The sequence below is a fragment of the Venturia canescens genome, chromosome 5, assembly GCF_019457755.1.
Source record: "Venturia canescens isolate UGA chromosome 5, ASM1945775v1, whole genome shotgun sequence".
Classification (NCBI taxonomy): domain Eukaryota; kingdom Metazoa; phylum Arthropoda; class Insecta; order Hymenoptera; family Ichneumonidae; genus Venturia; species Venturia canescens.
This window is the reverse complement of record NC_057425.1, coordinates 2,113,729-2,138,183: the sequence shown is the minus strand read 5'-3', so window position 1 is coordinate 2,138,183 and position 24,455 is coordinate 2,113,729. Positions and strand designations below refer to the sequence as shown.

General features: G+C 43.6%; 2 protein-coding genes across 3 annotated transcripts in view; one reads left to right on the top strand and one right to left on the bottom strand.

Annotated features, from left to right (window-relative positions):
• The window catches only part of Phlpp (PH domain leucine-rich repeat protein phosphatase), a 74,324-nt gene that overhangs the window by 12,025 nt on the left and 37,844 nt on the right, over nt 1-24,455 (top strand). The window contains exons 3-5 of the mRNA XM_043419259.1: nt 4,240-4,393; nt 12,578-12,712; nt 19,652-19,899. Coding sequence (XP_043275194.1) covers nt 4,240-4,393; nt 12,578-12,712; nt 19,652-19,899 — 537 coding nt within the window. The remainder of the gene's footprint in view (nt 1-4,239; nt 4,394-12,577; nt 12,713-19,651; nt 19,900-24,455) is intronic.
• The window catches only part of LOC122410782 (telomerase reverse transcriptase-like), a 100,827-nt gene that overhangs the window by 45,730 nt on the left and 30,642 nt on the right, over nt 1-24,455 (bottom strand). The window contains exons 1-2 of one of the 2 annotated variants that reach the window (XM_043419212.1): nt 14,901-14,939; nt 14,505-14,593 (exon numbers count right to left, since the gene is read on the bottom strand). The gene's annotated coding sequence lies outside the window, so the exon portion shown is untranslated. Of the gene's footprint in view, nt 1-14,504; nt 14,594-14,900; nt 14,940-24,455 lie in introns of those variants that run through there. The other variant, XM_043419211.1, reaches the window with a different exon arrangement.

The window sequence follows — 24,455 nt, the reverse complement described above, 5'->3', positions numbered from 1 at the left end:
AGGGGCTGAAAAATCTTCTCACTTTTGGCCGATTTGGACGCGCTTGAATTTGCCATTCTTCGGGAAACGCTGCGAATCGAGTCTCTCGTGAGCCCAGTGATTAAACGAATTTCGTTACACTTGGATGCGCAGCGGAGAGGCGGTTATAAGTGGGGTAGAAAATATCCTCGGGAAGGAGAAAAGAGAGGCATTTCCAGGGGGTCGTCGTTTTTTAATGGCACCTTCGAGCTCGCTATGAAAATTTGCGAAAATCCTTCGGGTCTGCGGCTCTTCATTCGACTGGCATTTGCTTCGAATTAATGAAGATCCGGAGGTCCGTCTAATGGAATGCTAAACCGTCAATTAGTGTCGTGAATTTTCGCAGTTTCGTCGCTGTTTTTTTCAGTCCTCACGGAGCCATTGACCCTGGGAAAACTGTGTTAGCTCCAACGAAAATGTCCACTCCTGTTTCTGCATTTCACAGCAAAAAAACAAACACCACAGGCACTGCCTGAAAATCCCGGAATTATTCATACTCCGGTTCCTAATATGAAATGCGGAAACACGAAAATTCGTCAGCCCAAACGACGAGAGCCATAACTATCTCTGCTCGTTTTACAGTCGGTCTCGCATCTCGCATATTTCACCAACTTACCCGCGAGCACGCACGAGAGGCGACAATTTTCAACATGAAGAAACAACCGTTACAACGAGAAAAGACCATTTTTTTCGAGATTCTTCATTTTTCGAATTGCCACCATTTTCTCATTCCTGCACGAAGCATTGTTCGAAATCGTGCAAAAGATTTTTTTACCTCTTCGACACCGCTGCGGAGTTAATTAAAAAATGATGAGGTGAAATTAGTGCGATGCTCACAAAAGAGGATGATCTATGTGCACGTGAAAATGGCGCGCTCGATCGCACGCGCTTTTCAGCGTGCGCGCGCCTCTGCGTATATGTAAACATCGAAGAACGTACGTAATCCGCGGATTTTCGTTTCCCCGGGGTCTTTCTCCTCGTCGAAACGGGGATGGAAGCTTATAATGAGTTTTGTTAATTACGAGGAGGGAGGCAGATGAGAGGGGGGCTCTCGAGGCAGCAGTCCCTGGCGAGCAAAAGAGGAGAGTCAGGACGAGCAGGCGAGGAGACAGCCAATTTGTCCAAATGCCCTACCGAAAGTTCGATTTACCGGAAAAATTTGTCAAGCGACACGAAACCGGCTTTATCGCCAACTATTCGATTACGTAACAACGAAAAACGTACGAAAAAACTGACGCGAAACAAAAACCGAGCGTACCAAAGAGACTCGCGACGGTTTATACAAATATATTCGGGGAATATTGAGATTCGTGCCCATTCGATATTGCAGTGTGCGCCATCGAGGCTTTTTTTCTGCAAAAATATTATTTCGTCAATAAATCATGAAATTTATATTAAAAATGGAACAAAATATTCGTCAGATGCGTAAAAAAGCTTTTTTCCTACTGACGAGCGGAGCATATTTGACAAGTGATTGGCCGAACCGAGTGCGGGGGAAACTTGGAACGAAATATTGATGGGAGTAAACAATTTGTTCTTCGTGTATCGCGATCAAAATGGCGGTCGGCATAAAAAATGAAGGAAAGCGATTGAGAAAGCTTTCCGTAATATAGAGAGTGGTTTTATCGCGATAGTTCGCAGCATATCCGTAAGCCAGAACGTACGTGTGCGCAGCGCGAGTATACCGCTCGCGAAAATATCGGAAGTTCTAACCGTCGGAAAAGCTCAGGGGAATGCTCGGTACGCGGTTCGACGATCCGTAATACGGATGGACACACACGAACGTAACGTCGAAGATAACGAGAACGATGCCGGAAACGAGGACACGCGAGAATCGCGCGATGAAAAATCCAGATGAGCTCTCCGCTCGTGATTCTACCGGGCATGCACACTTCGACTTCGATCTCTTCTCCCATGACGGCCAATAGATTATTCCTTCTTACTTTTTCAACCTGCTTTCTTTCGGGGTTTTTCGACTTGTACATTTATTTTAATTCTCGCTGCGTTTGTGTTTCTGACAAGTTGTAAAATTTCTCAAAATCACCCAATTTTTCGGTGCTCCAGTAAACTTTGACAAGTTTTCGACCGACGTTCCGATGAAATTATTCAAAAAAATCATGCATTTTGTAAATCCAATTTTCAAATAGAAAGCGAATTATTGTGTGACGAATATTGAACAACCACCGGGACAAACATCCTGCGTACGGGAAAGTAATCAAAGTATAACGACGAAACTTCGAACCAATGTAATGAGAAAAAACGCAACTGATGGAAAATATGTAATCATTTACATAAAGTGGAAAAAAATGATACGATGCTCGAATGTTGGTGGATTTTTTGCCTCTCGGCAAACCGTATACAGAAAAATCGTGGAATCGCGGGCTCGTATTTTCGTACCACCTTTGGCTTTTTCCTCGTGCGCGGTCGGTCGGGAATTCAAAATGTAAATGCAATGTAATGCTATTTCGAATAATCAAAATGGTTGGTGCGTGTTGGAGGAAAAATGATGGGTATCAAAATAGCCGGGACTGGAAGCATCTACGGGGATGCTCGAAGGCTCTTTCATTTATTCATGTTCACATTTTCGAGTCTGGGCGCTACGAATGCCCAGCAGGGAAAAAACAGGAATTATGTATTTCGCTACTATCACTTTCGCGAAAATTCTGCGAAAATGCGACGTCGACTTTCTTTCGTTTTTCGACGCACCTTCAGCAATCGAGCTTCTTGCTCGTAGTCGACGAAATTTTCGACACAAAAAAGCTTTTCATTTCCAATTTCGAAGCATTTTTCTTTCGCTCAAACTTATTTGGCCGAATGGAATGCTTATTTATTTTTTATCTCGAAGATTCGGTCGCGAAACACGAGATCGATTCGTTAGTGAAAACGGCGGGGGATGAGAATTCAAGAGAGTCCCAAGCTTCGCGAAGCTCCTCGTGAGCTAAGCTCGTTTCGTACGAAGATTGCTATCAGCAGTTGATATTCTCGGGCTCGCTTGCTTCGCAGGAAATCTCGGACATTATTTTCCTCGAGAAAAGTCCGCCTCGTCTCCTAAAACATTATCAATTGCGCGATGTCGTCGCTGAGAATCTTGAGAGGATCGCGATTGTGATCGCGCATTTCACGCTCATATTGTCTTGACAATTTTCTATTTTGTAGCCACTTCCTTCTCAGGCGCTTATACCGACGCTTCGAATTCCGCGTTACGCGGCGTTCATTTCACATATGTTGATAAAAAAGAGGAATTTACAGTTTCGTAATTGGAGGCCACGTTCGATTCTCTTCACGATTCGTTTGCTCGTTCGTGATGGCTAACGCTGAAAATTTGAGCGCGTAAAACATAAAATCGCTGACGCGTCCGGCAGAGATTTTATATGCCGGAGCTCGTCACAGGGTTCTCGTAATTCTCATCGCATTTTGAGCGAATCGTTGAAGACGAGGACTGACACAATTTTATCGTCGGATCGATTCGGTATGCGTAACGAGGACTAAAGTTGCTTTTCGCATCCAAGCTCTTCGACCCCATAACTCAGCTATTTTCTGCCGGTGAAATAACGATGCATTTTTCTCCCCTTTTTCAACGCTCGCGATGTGAAATACTCTCGCAGCGCGCGCGCACACAATGAAAATATCCACATTCGGATTTAACAGACTCAGACCTCGGCGACCAGGAAACCCGTCAAATTTCATGCACTTTCCGATAACGAGAGCACAACCGATTGGCTAAATCAAGGAATAATAACGTTTAAAAAATATTCGAAATCTCCCGTGCGATAGAAATTTGATAAGAGAAGTTTCGACGTTTCGAGGTCGAATATATACTTCGGCGGAATCGCTTCCGAAAAATAAAATTTTATGTCCAATGACTTTTCATGGGATTCATTCTTTTGGGAATTCCCGAGGACGCTGCCTTTTTACCGGGAACTTCTTTACAATCAAAATATATTTGACAAAAAAACTCGCGCTTCCGCATCTGCCGTTTGGAGAATTTATGCAAACACCGCGATGCCAGCCATGAAATCGAAGGAACGATCGAGAGAGCCGAGCTTAGTCCCCGATGATTTCTCACACATCTGACAAATTATTTCTTCCTTATCTCGAGCAATCAATACTTCCGGTCTTTTTCCGGAAGTCGCAATGAGAGCTTTGAAGCTTCAAGTCTTTCACTTTTTTCTCGTATTCATCAGCGAATTAAAAATGCCTAAAGTAATATTTTGGTTGCAGTATGGCGGCGAGCCAAGTCGAAGATTAGCACCGCACGAACGACCGCTCGAATGCCAAGACGAATTCCTCAAGCAATTAGGCTACGAAGAGATCTCCAGGAGGACGCGTCTCGGTGTCGACCCCGAGCTCCGTCATCTCATCGCATTTCACGTTGGTAAGTTTTCCAAATTTCGTACTCAAAACTCTTTATATTCTTGCCAAATGAAATTGATTCGAAAGAAGTTTTCCAATGACACTGAAATCTGCAACGTCGGAGTCCAACGAAATGATGTAAAAAAACTCCAATAATCCCAGTAATTCTCCAATTTCTTTTCCTGCCAAATCTGCAATTCGTAGTTTTTCAATCTGCGCCGATACTTCGTGGATGAATAAAAAATTGGTCAATTACAAATGCTTTTTCACCATCGTATTTTTCCACGATCTCCAACGTTTCCGGAAAAACAAAGCAAAGGCTCCGGAAGTGACTGAGAATGTGTAAATTTTTCGAAAAAAATTCATAAAAAATGGATTTCTCCTCAATTAGCTAAGCCCACCTGTTTCGCGCGAAAGGCTGGAAAGCCCGAACTAGTTCACCGCGCAACGAACGTTCGAGCGCTCGAACAGTGAGATGAATCAATCCATTATCGCAATGGAGAATTTGGCGAGCTGGAGTTGAAATTTATACACTTTGCTGGGTCGGGAGGCGAGTCGTTTATCGTTTTGTCGCGATATTTCGGGAAAAGCTACCATTTGTCACGATTTCAATTTAGTCCGATGACAAAAAGGGACGCGGGACACGGAGGAGCACACCGAGGCATCAACCATATTTCGGTCCATCGAAGATTATCCGCGGTGGATTGTAACGCTCTGTTCGTCCGAGTAACGCGAGGCCTGTGTGGCAGGCTCTACAATATTATCGAGCATCCTCAGTATATTTACTGCTCCATTCTAATAATTAAAATGATTTTCACTCCGCCCGGTGCTCTCGCGGAGCGTTGTCGTGCTGATTAAATAATTTTAATAGATCCTGCTAATAATTCAACGCTTTTCCGACCCACGTGAAAGTGGAGTGCTTCGGTATATTGGAAACTTTAATAAAAACATGCTCGAGCAAAAGCGACCACATTTGAATATGCTCGTTTCGAGCTGCTGCGGAAATGGAAAAAGGCGTTAATTATTCGGTGTAAAAAAGATGCTGATGGAATCTCTCTGCGATTACTTTAACCGAGGGACGGTTAATTGCCAATAATAATTCATATAACCGAGCCATTTTATTCACTGTGGATTGACAATTCAATGGGTACAGTATCAACGTACTGCAGAACGATTCTTCGTTTTTCCGTCCTCGTTATCCGTAATTCCGCGTAAAATGATCGTTGCCGACGCGTACGATTCAGAAAAATTCGCTCGAAAGAGCTGATGTTGAAAAACAAACCTGGGTAACATCTGGAATGCGAGCTGTGAACGCTGTTAACGATGAAACGCTCGGGTGCAGGACGTAACATCCATCAAAATCCAGGAACGAGATCGCGGCTGATCCATTTGTTGGATTAAAACATGCGGCAACAATGGAATATCCGGGCCCCGAGGTTTTCACCGTCGGAGAATCCTCGCGGTTCCTCGTAATGATGTGTCTGTAATACGAGCATGAAACACGGGGAAAACAAAATATACGAAAATGTGAAAGGTACTGCGGAGGAAAAAATGCAAGAGGCTGGAAGAAGCCCGAGGATTTGGACTCTTCCGGTGCGGTTAAATCCGGTTAAAAAATAGAAAACAATGTCGAGAGATACGTCCGAATTAGCCGATATCGACTAACAACTTGGAGCACGAGCTAAATTCATTTTCCACGATTCCCGAAGCCCTGTGCACCGACAGACTCCTTTCCGGGCAGGATGATAACCGCGCGAACACGGACAGAGCCACGCACGAGCACGCCGAGGAGCGGATCATCGATCCGTGGATTGCTCGCTTGCCAATAGCGAGAGCATTACGCGCTCGCGAATTCCGCTAGGAAAAAGGAAAAACGAAGGGAACGTGTGACAGAGATCCGCGTGTGCGTCGATCGTCATACCAGCACCGAGCCGAGCCGCTGACGCGCTCGAGTTGACGATAAGAAAACCCATCCCCCCTAATTGGCTGATTCAATTTCCGAGATTAAGCACCGGCACATGAAAACGTGGGGAAATCGAATGGAAGTATCGAGAGCTCGAACGAGCTCGAATTATAATAGCGAGAGTGATAATGAAACTCGCCGACGGAACCCGAAGCACACCGATAACCGCGATGTCTTCTGCTTCCTGACGAAGGCTGATCGATTGTTCTCGACGCTTCGTTACAACGATCCAATCAAATTTACACCCCGGAGAGTGAAAGACGACGAAACGAAACAACTTGCCAGCAGGTTTAATGAATTATTTTAGGACACATTCGTCATACGGTCCATTACTCTCAGCCCTCGATATAGCTTCGTATATACACCGAGTTCCAATGAAAATTGGATTTGATCGTACACAGGAGTAAATTCACGGACGGATTGCTTTCGCATCGACGTATTCCAGTTCCGGTACATTTACAATGTTTGCATATATAGATCGATCGGTCACGAGAAATGCGTGTACTCGGCCTGCGGATACTCGGGATCCATTAATGGCACAGTGTGCCCTCGACGTAGGGCTGGTCCTATATTGCTTCCCTATCCACCAACAACGCCCTGTTCTGCGTCTCTCCATTCACTTCTCTTCTCCTCTCTTCTCTCTCTTCCTCTTTGTGTGAGATTCGGGAGGCGATTCACAGAGAGCTCGTGCTTAGAATGAAAGCGCCAACAATCCACTGAGAAAGAGAGGATGAAACACGTCAATCTCGTTGAATGGGCCACAAACCGGAAATAGGATGTGCATTGTCTCTCGTGATTTCGTGCCAGAATCACTCAGACAAACTGTCTTTTGTACAATTTACATGCATACCTTTACGCACACATGCCCACCGCTCTGCTCGGCTCTGCCACGATATTCCTCGACTCATTTGAGATTGATCATTACGAGATTACTGCGAGAAGTTGTGCCGATGGCCCGACGAGCTTTTGCGAAAGGTAGAAAACGACGAATTTTCGATCGTCACTTTCATCGACGCGAGGATTCTGGCTCGGTGTCCATTTTTAGCTCAGTAAACAATTAATCATCGTATCGATGATTCTGTTCGATCTCGGTTTTGATAGAGTTGTTTAACATCCGGAGAATTCCGGCATGGATCGAAGGGCTGCGAAAATGCGAGACTTTTCGAACTGTGCGGTGAAATGGCATGCGATTGGACGATTTTAATTGGCAGGTTTGAAACTCGGACAAGTAGCTACCGACAACGAGGGTATAGAAACAAGGAATCGGTGCACGAACGAATCGTAGATAGCTGCGAGGAAGGGCGTATGGATTTGGTCATTGTTACTTGCAACTTTCTTTTTTTTTCATTCGAATAAAAAGGAGAAATTAGAATTAGAAACGATCTGACAAATTGGTCGGTTCGCGATGCTTCCCCCGCGGTGGTGGTGGTGGTCGACGCTCACATCGGGTCTAGCGAGCTAAAGTTTCGTGGTGGCTGGTTCGCTCTCGATCCTCCAAATTGGCGAGAGCGTCACGAGGCAAAGAGCGGAAGAGAGAGAAAGCGGTTGCTCGTAATCGGCGTTGAAGGCTGGGCTTAGTGGGCCGTTATGCCGTTTGGTTTGGCGCGGTGGACCCGAATCCATAAGATGAGGGATACAGGCAAAGAGAGCTGATGAGAAACGCGCGCGGTGCAAATACGAGGGTAAAGGTCAAAGGGCTTTTTCGACGGCGGGGGGGAAGCGCGGCGAAGATGGCGTTGTTCGCTGTTCCGGAACTTCCGGAGGGGAAATTTCTAGGCGCGGTCGTTAGCGGTTATTATGGTTAAATATGGTGGCTGCTCGCCGGAGCGTGGAAACTCGAACGGAAAAAATGTATGAGAGATAAAAAAAGAGGAGAGCGAGAGAGAGAAGGCTGTAAGTTGATATCGCGATAAAGCTTCGCGCACCCAGCGAAGGGACCAATATCGCGAAGAAAAAGGAGGGAAAATAAAAGTAACGCTCTATCCGGTCCAGCCAGCAACTTCGTCATAGCCTCGCGCTCCTATAGTTAGCGCTTTTCGCAGACCACCCCCTTCGCGTTTACTGCTTTTCTTACGTGCCAACGAGACCGTCTCAGCCCCCTATTTTCTCGTGCTAACTTTGCCGCCAATAACCTCCATTATTACTGGCATCTCTTTCTCCGTTATTATCCTTCTTTAATGCACGATCTCTTTCATTCTCTCTATTTACTCGGTATATATATAAGTTATACCGGGGCTCGTTCCTTCCACGAGTTAGCTAAGTCACGTCGCGTGCATTTCGTTCGCCGGGCGGACGCTTTATTCCGAGTTTTATCGGGACGCCAAACTTTTTGGAAACTTGGTTATTTAGTTGGCTTCGTATAAACCGCGTTTGCACGCATAATAATAAGCCTCGCCGGAGGGGTGCGAATGAGTAACGCCTTAATTCACAATCGCCAGGTTTCATTCTGCTGACGCGGTGGAAAACAATGAGGGGGAAACAAAAATGATTGAACACGCTCCTAACGAAGTTATTGACGATGGAAAGCCCGAATGAAAAACCCCTGCGGAGCAAGACAAAAGATTTTCGCAGTACATTTCTACGGTGTTTATTTTCCCTAGGAGAAAACGCTTTCATTAAGATTCATTCGGCACTAATTGAAACAGCAAACTTCCCTCGGAGCCATGCAGCTTGTAATCAGCCAGGGAAATTGTGCGGATTTTCGTGAATTTTCCGAGGATCAAGTTAAGTACAAATGACAAAGTAAAGGGATATCGCTCTTCCACAAACCACTACGGGAACGAAGCACCCACGAAGATTTAGAAACAAAGTAACCGTACGTCTTGTGTACTTCCGGTCTGTTCGGGAAAACTTTCTTGCTTCACCACGATTGAAATTTAACGTTTCCAGTACCAAGGATCGTATGACTAGGCCACAAAGGAATCCTCTAACACACTTTCACATTCGTGCGAACCAGAAATACCCTGCTGGATCAAACCGAGACAGAAACACCCGGCAAGTTTTGTCTTACAACTTAGAAGCCAATTCAAAGTCGCTTCAGCACTATTCTACTTCCTGTGCACCGTACGAACCAAACACACCATACAAACCACTGCACTTCGTGTCCATTTTCTTACAGACCTGCCTCCCTCCGAGAGAATAATTCACGATGGACCAGCGACTCGAGTTCCTCCAAGAACTTCAGTTTTTTTAAATCCTCATCCAACGGACGAAAAAGTTGCAAGTGAGCGCGAGCCCAACAAAAAATCGACGAAAAAGGGAATTTTAAGATTGCAGAATTCGATGCAAAAATTCTAACGAAACAATCACAATAGTTTTCTAAATTGCAAGTCGATTAACGGTTACAAGGAATTCTGCGGGGAGAAAACTCTTTGCTAGTTCGCGAAAATTTTTTTTCCAGAAGCGAGTGTATCACGAGTCACGTTTCATGGAGATTGAAGAATCGAGCAGAATTATCGTTTCGAATATCCATTGTTATTGTAAAAGCTTGAAATATCTGCGGACTTTCAGTTGAACGAGCATGCTTTTGTTTTTAAAATCATTATCGAACCCATTGTACAATGGGATTACTTCAAAAACTTTCCCAATTTCATACAAACACGGTGAACGAACGGCGAGACAATGTTATATCTCACAGTGCAGAAACAGGAAAAGAGAGAGAGGGGGGGGGGGGGCGGGGGGGCTTGTGGAGAGCGAGCTACAGTCGATGTACGAGTAGAAGCAAAAGCAGAGTTGAATTCTAGGCAAATTTTCGCGAACAAACGATGAATGGACCGAGAGATAGAAGCTTCATCGGAGCAATCGCTTGATTGGTCCAAAATGATGAAGCATTTGCTCACTTTGCAGAGTGCCTGTGGCGCCACCATTCTCGCGCTTCTCTATATATCTCAAATACTTTATTCTCTCTCCATATTCTATATTCACATTTTTTCCTCCTCCATTGCCTCGGATTCCTTCGACTTGAATTACTTCAATATTCGCGCTCTTTCGTGTTTGAACTTTTCAGGTACATTGACCTCCCGAACAAATATTTCCCTGCTCTTTGGATCTTCGCGATCTCTCTTTCATACTCGAAATTAAGGACTGAGACACGCAATCATTGCTGCTCCATCCGGTTTGCAACCAAGATAAATTCCATTATGAAAAGATAATCATTTCGAAGGAAATCTCTTAGGCAGCATCAGCAGGTTTCGATGCTCGTTTCCACTAAACCCTTCTTCTCAAACTCCAATAAAAACATGCAGTTCGAGTATTTTCTTCTGCATCACGGCTCCCCCCGGAGCCATGTGACAGCGTCATCAGAGACTCCATTCGATTCGCACCCCTAATGAGTTGCCCATCGATCAATCGTCGCAACGTATTGTCACGGACACTTGATAGAATAATGAGCTAATGTGTAACAATTAATCAAAAGGATCATCGCTCGCTGAAGCACGAGGAGGGAACGATAGTGAGAAATATCTCGTATCGCTGCGCGCTCGCGATGATACTTCATCGAATCTCCATGTCGGCTATTGGGCCATTCGTCGTGATCGACGTTTATATACGGCCTTCTCTCCCACACGTAGCGACATTTATCCCAGGGATCCGATTACACCATAGCCCCGGGTGAGTTACCGCAGAATGTCAATTTAACACCGCGAGCCAATACGTCAAAGATAATGAAATCGTGTCCAGTTTCAAACCTTTTTTATTCCCACATTCGCCATTTTTCACGAGCGTATGTGCGAAATTTAAAGCTACTCACGGTCAAAAGAAGGACCTTCGAGAGCGAAATTGATGATGGCCAATGATCGATTGGATTGGTAAAATCGCTCAATGACTTCGTAGCGTATTGCCGCCACACGAGGCCACAATTTTATTGGATTTTTCTACTTTCCCCTTCGATTCTCCCACATCTCGAAACCCACTGTGCCGAAACTCACAGATAATTGGATCGTTATCAACCTGCAGATCGTTGCAATACACCGCGTTGAAAAGTTGTTTCAACTTTGGGAATAATAATTCAGAGTGTCCGTCTCCAGATCCATTTATCAAGAGCCAGGAAGTTTGCGTCATGTATACCATCCGTGCATGTATATGCGGATGGTATACACGTGTACTTGCGAGCTCCGACGAGGGGCGGTAAGATTGGCTAAGGGAAATGCGGACACCCCCGATGCCGTTCGTCTTGTTGCGCATGATAAACGAGGCCTTAAGTTGACCACGGTTAATTGCTTAATGGATTATTACCATGACTAATGACTCTCTGAAAGCGGGGCTTCCTCGCTAACGTGCAGATAGACTTGGCTAATACACCCGTCTATATATACCTGTCGAAATGGGCACGATCATAATAATCAAGCCTTCTGCTCTCAGGAGGCAGCATTGTGCAATCCTCACTCTTGACTTCTGCGGAGTTACAAATTCGGATGCATCAAGAACCGATGCACTTTATTACGAAACTATTGTATCGCTGATCCGAATCGCGTTGTTGATTAATGTTTTTCGTTGAGTTATTCGATGCTGCCTATAATTGAGGAAGGAAATTTTTGGCTCTTCAATCGATTTGGCTACTTGAGCTTTTATTGGACATTCGGAGTAGCTGCAAATCGAAATAAATATTTTGTGGTTCTCCTCCCTCGGCTCTGGACCGAAATACTAAATTCTCGACATCGGTAACCCGACTGGCTAATGAAGAATATTTCGGGTAATTGATTGAGGGGAATGAAAAAGGATGGAAAATAGTTATAAAAGGATCGAATTGAGCGAGAGTCTATTTTTCGTATACACCTCCGTTTATATACGTTTATGAATACGGTCCTTTGAAAATTTCATATCCCTTGGGTCGCTGCTTGAAAAAACATTTTAATTGAATGAATCCTCCGCTCAAAGGATTCGGGGAAAAATAACTTTCGATGGGAATAGACAGCGAAAAATAAACTTGCGATCAAAAACCATATTTATGACGAGAATCATATCTCGTTTGAAAATTTTCATACGAACAGCATCGTTTTCTATAGTTGTGCAGAGCAAACGGAGCACTCGTTGATAAATATTAGAAAATTCGTTGCCCATTCAAACGACAGCCTCGTCGGAGGATCCACGATCTTGTTTACTGATTCACAAGAGAGTCTAAGAAATGGGCTAAGAAACCGTTGGACAAACGACATTCAGTCGCAACGTACTTAACAAAACCGGTCGTACTCGTTCGAAAAAGACAATACACTTGAACGGTAATATTTTTTATCTGATTTTTTTTAGGTCCAACGGCACCCCAAGCAGATCTGACAGGATACAGTCGTTGCGGTAACGCCCTCGTGCTGAAAGGCCTCGTTTTTCCACAATGGAAGCGACGCTCGTTGGCTGTCATTGGATCGAGACTTTTTCTCTACCCCAGTAAGTACTTTGCAAAAATGTTTTCGTTCGATGTTATTGTATACGTGCGTGAGAATCGAGCGCGGAGGAGAAAGAAGCTGAATGACGAAGCGAGTCGCAGAAAAAAGACGAAGAGGGATTGGCAAATAAACGACAACCTTTTTCCTCGGTCACAAAACAACAACAGCGATAAGTAACGAAGCAAAAAACCCTGCAAAAAGGAACGTTTATTTTCTTGCTCACAACCCTTGTCTAACGTACATTACTCCACATTACGATGTATTATACGAATTTAACAGCAGACACAAGATGCTAGGAGAGAGCTCGCCTTCACTTCCACTTGCCACTTGTTTTATCGCTCTCGACGTACGCGCCCTCCTCGGCTCTGCCTCATTCTTTAATTATTCCGGCGATATTTTATTCGAATTACGAAAATCAACAGTTTCGCGTTCGGTTATTAAACAAAGCCGTTCATTCGTGTTCCTCTCGACGCGGAATAAATTCGATTTCTGGTTGAGACAACAATTGGAAAGCAAATTCAAGTCAGCTCGCTAAAAATACAGGATTTTCAAGCATTAGAAATTGTTGTTGGATTAACAACCCGAGAATGCGATTCTTAACGCTCCCTTTGGGATCCGCTCGGTTTTTACGCGCTCGAGCTTCCTGTAGTCGGAGAAAGGATTGCGTCTGAGCTCTTACATTCATCTTCGCATCTCCCGTTGATTCACACTATAATAGGGGGATCTGAGAACAACATTTTCTCGCTGTTAAAACATATATCCAGGATGGAATGTAGAATTTGGAGAAAATGAGAGGGTTTCTCGAACGCAGAGAGGATTTTGCGAGAGCAGAGCAGCTTTATCAGGCTCCAAAGGTGTCGGAGGCCCAGGGACCACCGACAGTTTTCTCGTCATTCTCTACAAGTAAAACGAAGTACAACTGGTGTCTTTGCGCGCACATTATTCATGGAGGATCGCTTCGAAACAATATCGCGCCGCTCGTTTCTCAAGTTTCTTCGTATTTCACCATAAAACAAGACGCAAAGCTCACTCAACACTGGAAAATTATTGACCGCGAGAGAAAATCGTCTCGTTCGTTCCTTCCGCGGTGGCGTCGAAGGGTCGTTACTTCTGGAGACAGCATTGGGCCGCGGTTTCGTTCGATTTGATGAGGAAAAACCGAAATCACTTGGCTGCATCGCGATCGAGTGAAACCTCCATTTTAAGGCTGTTTCGTTGTAAAAAAAAGCACGCGATGAGGAAGCCTTCGACACGGTCAGTTGTTTTTCCGGCTCTCAAAGACCCGCGATATTCCCCCGTTTATTTATTAACCTCGCCATCTTGAGAGAGGAGCGAGTGCAAAAAACGTTTTTTGCTGTTTCTTCTTTTATCCACACGCTCAGGGCTCAGGGAGGAGAGGATTTTTCGAAAATCCGTAACGATCGCACTTTCATTTTTATTCACGTCACACCCGCTGAGCCTTCTTTTCGCAAAAAGAAACGAGAAAAAACCAACTTCGAGAAGCGCTGGGAGTGGACTCTTTTGGATTTTTACACGGAACGCGATCGCGAACGAAAAATTTTATATTCCTGGCAACGAAAAGCTTCGCGAAACCTCCTATATAAATATGTTATTCTTCGGCATGCCGCTTGTTTCGAGCTAAAAAAAAGTTGACCGAATTTATTTAACGTCCGAGCTGACGGTGCTCGCATTTATATTCTCACTGTCAATCCACATCGTCCAATTTATAGATTCGTTAAGCCCTCTAGTGTTATTCGTTGAAAAAAAAAACGAAAAATTAGAGAATACGTTACCCAGGGAGGAATCGTAACTGTAGAGTTCCGGTCTAGAGTTCCACTCACTTCCCTTCCGGATGGTGTGTTTCACCGTTTGCGTTCTCCTCCTGTAATCAACGGATTTGATTGGTTCCTCATCAAGTATTAATCAAGAGAGATTAGAGGAGAAGCTCCGTGAGATAAAAAGTGAATGGAGGCATTTGTTAACAAGGAAAAGGAAAAAGGTTTGTGATTTATTTGTTCGTAACGATTTTACAAAGTAACGAATTGACGGGAAGTAAAAATAGGGGAAAAAAGAGAGGAGAGTGAGAGCGAAAAGGGAAGAGTTTGGAGGATGAAACGATGGAATAAGGCGATAGGTGCGAGGGGAATGAACGAAGGCTGGAGAGATGAAGGATAGAAGCAGACCATTACCGGGATTGAAAGGTCCCGGCTGCGCTGCATCCGAGAGTTTTCCATCGCTTTCATCCGCTATGTAGCCGGAGGCGTGATAGGTGGATCGTTATACACAGCAGCCAAGTCAAACGCTTTTCCGTCGTAACAGACGGAGAAAGAGAGAGAATCCGCGATTTTCTCCAAGCAAACCCACTTTCTCTCTGTTCACGAAATTTTTCGAGCAAAGGATTTATCGCGCACTCCTCAAACGCTCCCGTTTTTTCCTCTCTCCCACTTTCTATTACGTATACCTTCAAGCATATAACCACGAATTTCAATTATTATTCCCGAGATTGAAAAGTGATATCGTCAAAGCAACCTGAGCCTCGAATCATGCACTTTCCTCGATCGAGACTCTTGCCCTTTGGCTTTTGTATTATTTGGCAAAAGTTGTGAGGCACAAACAAGAGTTGCGAGCCAAGAGAATTCTATGCGCACTCTCTCACATCGAATATTTCGTTATTACATTCCCCTTCCTATTTCTCAACAGTAATTTACCGGTCTTGGAAAGCAATTTACTTTCTGATCAATAGTGATTTATTACATCGTTTATTGTCAAAATGGACGGAAATAATTTGAAATGAGAATTCATAACGAGGCCGGAGGGGAGCGAGTGAAAAATCTGTTTAATGATAATCTTATCGCTATTTAAAGAGGTTCAATTAATCTGCGAGGGAATGATTGAAATAACTCATTAAAACGAGATCAGCGAGGCTTGAATCGATGGGAATATATTAATCCGCTGGACTACGGTAGGTCGAAGCTTTGTGTTAATTTCGTGAGAATTAAGAAAATTTTTCAAAAAGACTCAATAACTTGGAGCCAAGAAAGAAAGAAGCCGAGGGAGGAAAGACAAAGGGGGACAAGGAAAGCCGGGCAAACCGTAAACCGTCGACGTAAGAAAGGGGAAGACGCCCTCCGATAATGAACAAGTTCGAAAAGTTTTAATTGCTCCGAACACCGATCTCTCGAAGGACTACGGCTGCCCTCGAAGCCGTGGGATGGTTGGCCATCGCCTGGTTTTGCTACTTCGTGGCGGCGGCAGCTCGTTTAAAGTCGGAAAAGTCACAAAGGCCATTTTTTTCTCTTGGCCAACTTACGCTCGATTTTCTTAAAGCCCCGATTGATCGAGGGGAAAAAAATTCAACGAGGAACGCCCGGGATACTCCAAGTGAATGTACCGACATTTTGCTTTCGATTCAAAAAGAAAAATCATTGGATGAAGAATCCGAGTGTCCCCAACGAATTTCAATCATTAAAAGCATCGATTTTTCGTTTGTAACGGAATACGGCGATTGATGACAGCCGAGGGAGCGGACAAGACAGAAAGATGGGGAATCAGAAAACGAGTTTGTATGAAGAAACAAAAAATTCTCGTCAAAATTCCGATAGTGCAACAAAATCACTGATTTACGAGCTTCTCCAGTAGAATCAAGTTTTTCGATCGTTGCAAAAGCATCGGAGTATCCTCGCCTGTAACACCGCTCACTCGATGTACTCAATAGCAAGACACGTCTCGTTTTGGCAACGGAAGGAAATCTCGAGGCGAACGTTTTCGGGGTTGAAGACCCGGAGGAAGTAAAAAAGTTAGAAACTTTCCGAAACTTTGTTGCCTGCACTAAGACTTCTTGAAGTTTTCTAGTTCACAGATTGAACGTCGATTGATACGTTCAATCTGGCATTCCATCATGGTGAAGAGACTCGTCAAAATAGTGATGAGAATAGCCGATCGATTATTGCAACAGTTGTTACACGTATATTCATCCGCGATTTTTTCCGGTAACATTACATTATTAAAACATACAAATTAAACCCAAAAAAAAACCCAAACTAACTTGGGAATATTTTTAAAACTTATAGCTTAATAAGAAAAGTAAATCATATAAGCACTAGCGCGCCAATCACGAAACGCAGGTGCCAGCGCACCAATCCCAGAGCCGCTCCGCTCTGCGAAATCCCCCCACCGCACGACACTTAGTCGATCTGCGATCAGCGCCGCTTTGCGCTCCCCACCATGCGGCCCTCCGGCAATCAGAAAGCAGTTACGCTGCACTTCCCCATCTCGCAGGGCCAAAATGTCATTCGATCCCGGAGCAAGCATCGCGCAGGTGTCTTCGAAGACGCAGCTTTGTATGTCACTGGTTTTACTGGAAATAAATCTCCAACTTCTCTGGAACATCACGCCGGACTTATTCGTTCAACCCTCCAACGCGTAGCAGTATATCAGCACGATTCCACGGGTTCGCAGTGTCGAGAGTCCAACATCGAGAGGACTGACATCGAGAGCCCAACTTCGGGGTTTCAACGAAGTCACAGTCCTTTTCAGGGCTGCTTAACACGCAGCTTCGACTGCTGTTCACTCATCAAAGGTGTCACCGAGACAGCCAGGAACTACGGGTCCTGTAGCTGCAAAGCTCACCCGTGGTTCCCGGTCTCGGTGCACTAACCAACTCCTACAATACGCACTTCGAACTATTTTCTTAGCGCATTCCTACGGTCACTACTTGGTGTGGTGACCGCGCTCATTAGCTTAGGCGCTTCACGCCTCTTTCTTAAATTCTTCCGGCCACCACTTGGTGTGGTGACCGCTTTCATATAATATAGGCGCTTCTCGCCTCTTTCTTAACTTCCTTCGGCCACCACTTGGTGTGGTGACCGCGCTCATTAGCCTAGGCGCTTCTCGCCTCTTTCTTAAATTCTTCCGGCCACCACTTGGTGTGGTGACCGCTTTCATATAATATAGGCGCTTCTCGCCTCTTTCTTAACTTCCTTCGGCCACCACTTGGTGTGGTGACCGCGCTCATTAGCCTAGGCGCTTCTCGCCTCTTTCTTAACTTCTTTCGGCCACCACTTGGTGTGGTGACCGCTTTTATATAGTATAGGCGCTTCTCGCCTCTTTCTTAACTTCCTTCGGCCACCACTTGGTGTGGTGACCGCTCTCTCATAGTATAGGCGCTTCACACCTCTTAAGCACCCTTCATCATTGCGACTACCCTCCTTTTTTCCCCCCTTCTCCCTTCTCCTATGGCTCTCAGGTCAGCACGGGAGTCGGGACTGGTAGCTGAGAAGCCCACCCGTTCTGCAGGGCCCGACACACAAGCCCCCTCTATTCCGGAACAAAGAATTTAACGTGGGTCGCAGGGATTGTGCACGCGGAAATCAAACGCGGGTATCACAGTTTTCATGACAGTAAAAGTTAAAAATGCATAAATCCCTTGATCATTTCGACAGCGATTTTTTATCGATGGAAATGCTGTTTTCGCTGCAATAATCCATCGACTCCGACGTTCGAAGTTATTGGCATCTCCGTTTGATTCGACTTTTTTCTATTCCTATCACTCCGAATAACGTGAAATATCTAGAAAGCGGAGGAAACGTCGATCTGTATTCTCATAGCGTTCGTTGATATTCCACGTACGTCTTCATTGAACTATTCGAGGTTCCCACTTGAAGCCAGCTGCCGCACACAACGCAGCATTTCCCGAATGATCTCTTTCTCCATTTTCTCTCCTTCGCGATGTCAAGTACAGTCGCACGCATCCGCCAGAAGTGCTCCTCCACTTCATTGTTATGGGGAAACTTATTCGGCCCTGATAGTAAATACACCGCTCAAGCAGGCTCTACGGACGAGGGTAGAAAAAAACGTCTTTTGCAATATGCCTCTCGCATAACCCAGGCGTCCTCCGTTCGCCTCAATTTACTCGAGCATTTTCATTTTATCTTCCTCATCGAGGGAGAACACGACTTTCATCGACTTTATTTAGTGCACCACTCGAAAAATATCATTTTAGTTATGCTCCGAGTTATTGCAAGCTTCCAAGCGATATTCCAGTCTATAATTCGACGGGGAGACACTCGACTACATTGGAAAGTATTCAATTTCTTTCATTGCAGATGCTAAAATTTTGACACGATTCTCCCGACCTTTCCAAACGTCGCTAATTTCAGAAGCGCGCAAATATTCTTTTCGCCCTTCTCGCCTCACTGTTTTTTCTGGCCCATACGATTCTTCGTATTATCAAATGAATTTCCGTACCAAATCTGGTCCGGGTGTAGTGCAGCCCGTAGGAGTTAAGGTGCTGTGACAAACAGCCCGACGTGATCAAATTACTAGGCGTCCTTGCCGCATCTCTGCTGGACCCTATATACGGCTCGGTCCGGAGATGCTGACCAAAATCAAATTATCCAAGAAGTAAGACATTGGAGCCAAATAAGGCTTAGCAGATAGCAAGGTTCACTTCGATCAAGTGCTAATTGGTATCAAGTCATCCTCACTTCAATGAGCGAAGATCAATCGACGCTGCTTCTGGTTTGTCCGCGGCACTAACTTTCGGTGCTCTCTTTCAAACGAACTGGGCACCGATGAGAAAGTTGGTTGTTAACAAGATTATGGAAGGCACACTCAGAAACCGGAAAAGAAATCGTGAAATGTGGGGAAAAGTGATGTAATTGGACGACAAAAATAAAAATAATTAAAAATTTTTATTTTTAATTAAAAAATAAAATTTAAAAAAGAAAATTTATTGATCAACTGATCAACTAAAAATCTCTGGTTGCAGGGAATGTCGGTATCGGAGCCATCCGCGGAAGCCAAACGCAGTAACTTTTTCAAAAATAATAATATTTATTCCCAACAAATTATGACGTACTTCGATTTTTATTATTACTTTGTTTAGGGATTTCCCAGGATGGTTATAGGGAAAACATTAATTCGTTGCACATTGTCGCAGGTTGTCCAGACTCACGACCAGAGTGGATGGAGCTGGGTGGAGTAGGTGGCGCTGTTTGCTACGCGCCATCGCGTCTCGGTAAGCTGGTACTCCGTGTAACGGGCTTTCCTCGAGTGAGCAACGCTCAACGGCCACATCAGGAGGATCGAGAATTCGAGGACGAGCGGCACCACCAGGAGACGAGACATCTTTATCTGGGCTTTCAACATCCTTGGGATCGTGATTTGTGGCGCGGATGGCTCAAGAAGGTGAGCGCAAAATGAACCGTAAGCGAGCCTAACGAAATTCTAGTTTCGGGGACGCTGCAGACGGAATTTCTTCGTCGGTACATTCAGACTTTTTCATCCTTCTATTTTAATAATTGCAAAGGACTCTTGAACTGTTAAGTAACGTTGGAACTTACGCGACGTACGTAAGTTTGTATGGAAGTTCAATTCCACTGGGAAATTGCTCACCAAGTTCAACAGCAAGTAAAACATTATGCTGGCAGAAATTGGTTCGTTCAATTTCTCAAAAATCAACACGAATCCGGCTGGTTAATCCAGCAGGGAAACGAGAAATTCGACACAACGTTTCCATTCATATGAGAAACGCATAATCAGCAGCAAATAAAAACAGCATGTTTTCGAAGCTTAACACAAACCTTGTAAAAGCATGCACTCGAAGCTTGTATGATTCATGAAGAATTCCTAACACTTTGCCACGAAAAAAAGTCGAAAATGGAGCAGAAACGGTTGTTGGAAGATTCGGCAGGAGTTTAAACATCAAAGTGCAAGTCTCACACGATTCTGCTCGAGGGAATTAATGTGTGCCAAAGTTTCTTAACCTTCCGCATCAAAGTTGTATGAAATCTCGTTTCGAAATCATACAACGGTCAGTGAAATGTCTCTGAAGCCAGGTGAACGTTGAACACCACGGTTAACCGTTGCCTCCGGCAACTTTCTGATATCCTTTGGTAATGAGAGGCGTTCGTCTGCAGCAAGTACAAGATTCAGCGTTAACACCTCAACACACGTGTCTGTTTGATCCTCACCCCATCAAATCTCTGTTTAAGCCTCTCCAAAATATTTCAATCTTCCACTTCAAGTGGAATGCTCCCACTGAATAGTTTGATAACATTTTCGAATCTTTTGCCACCTTTTCGCATAGTTAAATTAATGATCGACTCGATATAAAAATAGTTTTCATGGTTTTTATTGGTAAAATGCAGAATTTATTCTTCCATCGCGTTTGCCAGTGTCTCTAGAGCACCGGAACGTTGTTTTTTCTCTCAATCTCTCAGTGCAATGAGTTTATTGAGGTTCTTTATAAAAGGACTTTGTTGAAACGTTTATTCATTCGGGGAAGAGAGATAGCGAAGAGGAGAGAAATCTAAAGACGCAAAGAGCACGACGATCAGAAGAAAGCTCGGATCCAACTCCCATAAGCCCCGGTCAGACAGAGAAAAGACCGTGCTGGTCAGGAAGGGGCTTTGATTATTCTGAAGGTTCCCTGAGACCGACTCAAACACTCGAGGGCGATCTTATCAAATATTTGTGAAATGTATTGACCGGAAACTCAAATATTTGTATAAATTCTTTTTCTTCGGTTCACCGTGCAATAATAAACAAGGGGAAGGATAATGAACGTCGAATTATCTTGATCCGAAAAGTCTTACTTTCAATAAATGAACCAGGCAAAAGATGTCTCGAATCTGGAGCGTGCAACTGCATTGAATCCAAGAAACGAAGCAGCCTGGAAAAGCTGATCGATAAAATATAGTTATGGTTAAAAAGGCTGATCGCTGTAATTAATTGAATGTGAATACGATGAAGCTTAAAAAAAGGGGAAACAAAGATTGAAAATGGCCGATAATAAAAGCCGATAACGATGATCTTATTAAGGATTCGACGAGTAGGATTTTTCATTGAAAACTCTTGGGATTTTCAAGCTCCGATAATTTTCCGGACGAGATATTCAACGATAAGATTCTTCAGTCTTTGGTGCAAATGAGCATTGACTCTTGATCAATCGGTGGAACAGTACGATTAAGCTGGTGAAAGGATTCCTTTTATGTCGGCATCTCTAATCACCAGAGTTCTCACTCGGCATTCGCGCGCGTCACTTCTTTCCTTTCATCGTCGTCGTTTCTTCTATTTTTCTTGAAAAGAGGAAGAAAAACGGGAGGGAAGAGCGGGGGTGTCACGTCGCGCTAAGCGAGCAACGTCATTCGCAAGAACGTGCCAAGAGACGCTTCGTGCATCGTTTCTCTCGCAGGAGGATAAAAACAATGGAATCCCCCGAAGACGCTAGTCACGGGATACAGATTGAGGTTACCAATAGAACGTCCCCTCGGACATTAATCGAAAAACACGGAAAGCGGAAGAAAAAACCTACGCTGAGCGAGGGCGCTCGATCAACTTGAAAAATTAACGCTCAACGAGGAAGCTCTTAACGGAGCGACTAAAATTTATTGTATCTTCCGTATCGGACCAGGGGCCCGACACTCCAGACCCCCACTCTTCTTATTTGGCTTTAACGTCGAAATCATAGCCAACTTACAGACACGAAATTATTCAAGGTGAAAGCGTACACTAATGCCCGTTTTCTTCAACGTTAATCTGGGTTTAAACTCGGTTCATCCTATCTCGAAACTATATGAAAAAAATTGAACTGAGTTTGAACCGTGTCGGAGAAAACGGCCATAAGGGTGGTAGACTTGAGGTACTTGAGGTACCTGAGGGACTCTACGACCGAGTTCGTGGGGATGGCGAGACATTGCGCCGACGGCGCCAATTTTGACCGCATAAAGGGTTTCCGTTGAAATAATTCTCCTACATAAAAACATATCGATGTATGGAATGAAAAGAAAACACTATACAAAAATGAATGTAAGCCCATCGAATTCTTATTCTGAGATGATATTATCGTTGGGTGTAGTTATTTTCCATGGAACCATTTATCCTTTAAACTGCTCTGATGAGCATGTATCAATTTTTATTTACTTATACGAAATACGTGATTTGGATCATTGGTTCAGCGTTCGATCGTCAATTTGAGATCTCGGGTTCAACCCCCTTAATTAAATATTTTTTTTTTTTTTTGGGAAAAAATCTTTAGTAAATTAATTTGTCTTTTTCGATAGTTTCGTATGCGAATGATCGATTTTTACAATAGAAAATCAAAATTCCCAATTATTATTATGATTTGATGGAAAATCCTACTTGTTCATGAGAGCTGTCAACAAAGTTTTTCGAAAGGTGCCGATTTCAGAATTGAGCCCCGGAAAGGTCTATCATATTTGAATTTTTTTTCAATCCAAAACGAAAGCCATCTAGTCAAATTTGATTTCCGATGTGTGAAAAACCCACAAGTTCGATAGTTATTCTTAAGCAGGCGAAAAATTAGTTATGAAAGCAAATGAAAATTGAGAAATTGGAAACAAAATTAAGTCTATAATCATTAAAAGAATCATTTGAAAGAAAATTCGAATTCATTTGGAGTCGTTCGTTTTTCTAAGTTTATATTTTTTTTAATATTTGGCGTCGAGCTGGTGTCACATCTCTTGATATGACACCAGCTGTGTGTCCGGATATAAATCAAGAGACACAATAGTGACTCGACACGAAGTATTAAAATAAAATTATAAATATTCTTCTTGTATTGATTGGCCGAGTGAAAAGATATCATAAATGAGAAAACTTGTCTAGTCCGGTGCCCAGCTGACAAGAGATTTCCAGAGCGCGTCAGCCGCGCCAGCCAGCTTTAAAAAAACCCAATAAAATTTTACGACGTAATTGTCTATAGGGATGGTGCAGATTCGATAGAGAGCAGGTCAAAAGTAATCGTGGCGCCTCTAATGTCATAAATTATAAGTTTTTGTGGTAGCACTCTTAGTACTTTGATTGAATATATTCCTAATAATTTTATATATATAATAAGGCAGGGTGTCAAATGGACATCGGGCGATTCTCCATCAGGTCAAATGCCCATAAAATATAGATATACCGCGCCGTTGTATGGTCGTCAACGGTATATCTATATTTTATGGGCATTTGACACGACGGAGAATCGCCCGATGTCCATTTGACACCCTGCCTATAATAATACAATAATGATAAAAGATCCCTGAAAACTTTCACTTTTCATCACTAGTGGCGCCGTAGTCTACTTGCACCATCCCTATAAACAGTTAATTTCAACTGTTGATACGGAATCCCTACTATTTCGAGTAACTTTATGAAAAACTCCGGAAACGTCCGTGGATTTTAATGAGCATTCTGCCATTTTCGAAAAATTTTCTCAAGTGAGCGAACATTTCTGTACTTTTGCTTTGCGTATTTTTCGAAATTATATATTTTTTTACGTTTTTAATTGTTTTTTCAGCTCAAGTGCATTCAATTTTTCTGTATAAACGTTTGACCGTTTAATCGTTTGGTTGTGATCTCCGATCAATTGAAACATTTTTTTTTTTTTACATAATAACTCTAAAATATGCAATTAAAAATTTCGAAGGAAGCCATCTGAATACATATATACGCACATCCGAGACTTGTTTTCATAATTGCACGGCATGTTGAAAAATTGAGTAGTAAATTTTTGAAAGTTACACTTAGAACAGTATGCAGTGCTGCTATTTTGCCAGCAATAGCACTGCAAATAGAATTTGAATAAATTAAAAATGGGAAATGGTGAAACGCAGTTTCGAGTTTTGTTGTTTGTCAGTTACAAATGTGGGGCTAATTTTGACGGGATTTTCAACTTTGATTTTTTAGAGTTCTTATGATCAAACAAACACCGTCAAACGGTTGGCGTTGAGAAAAAT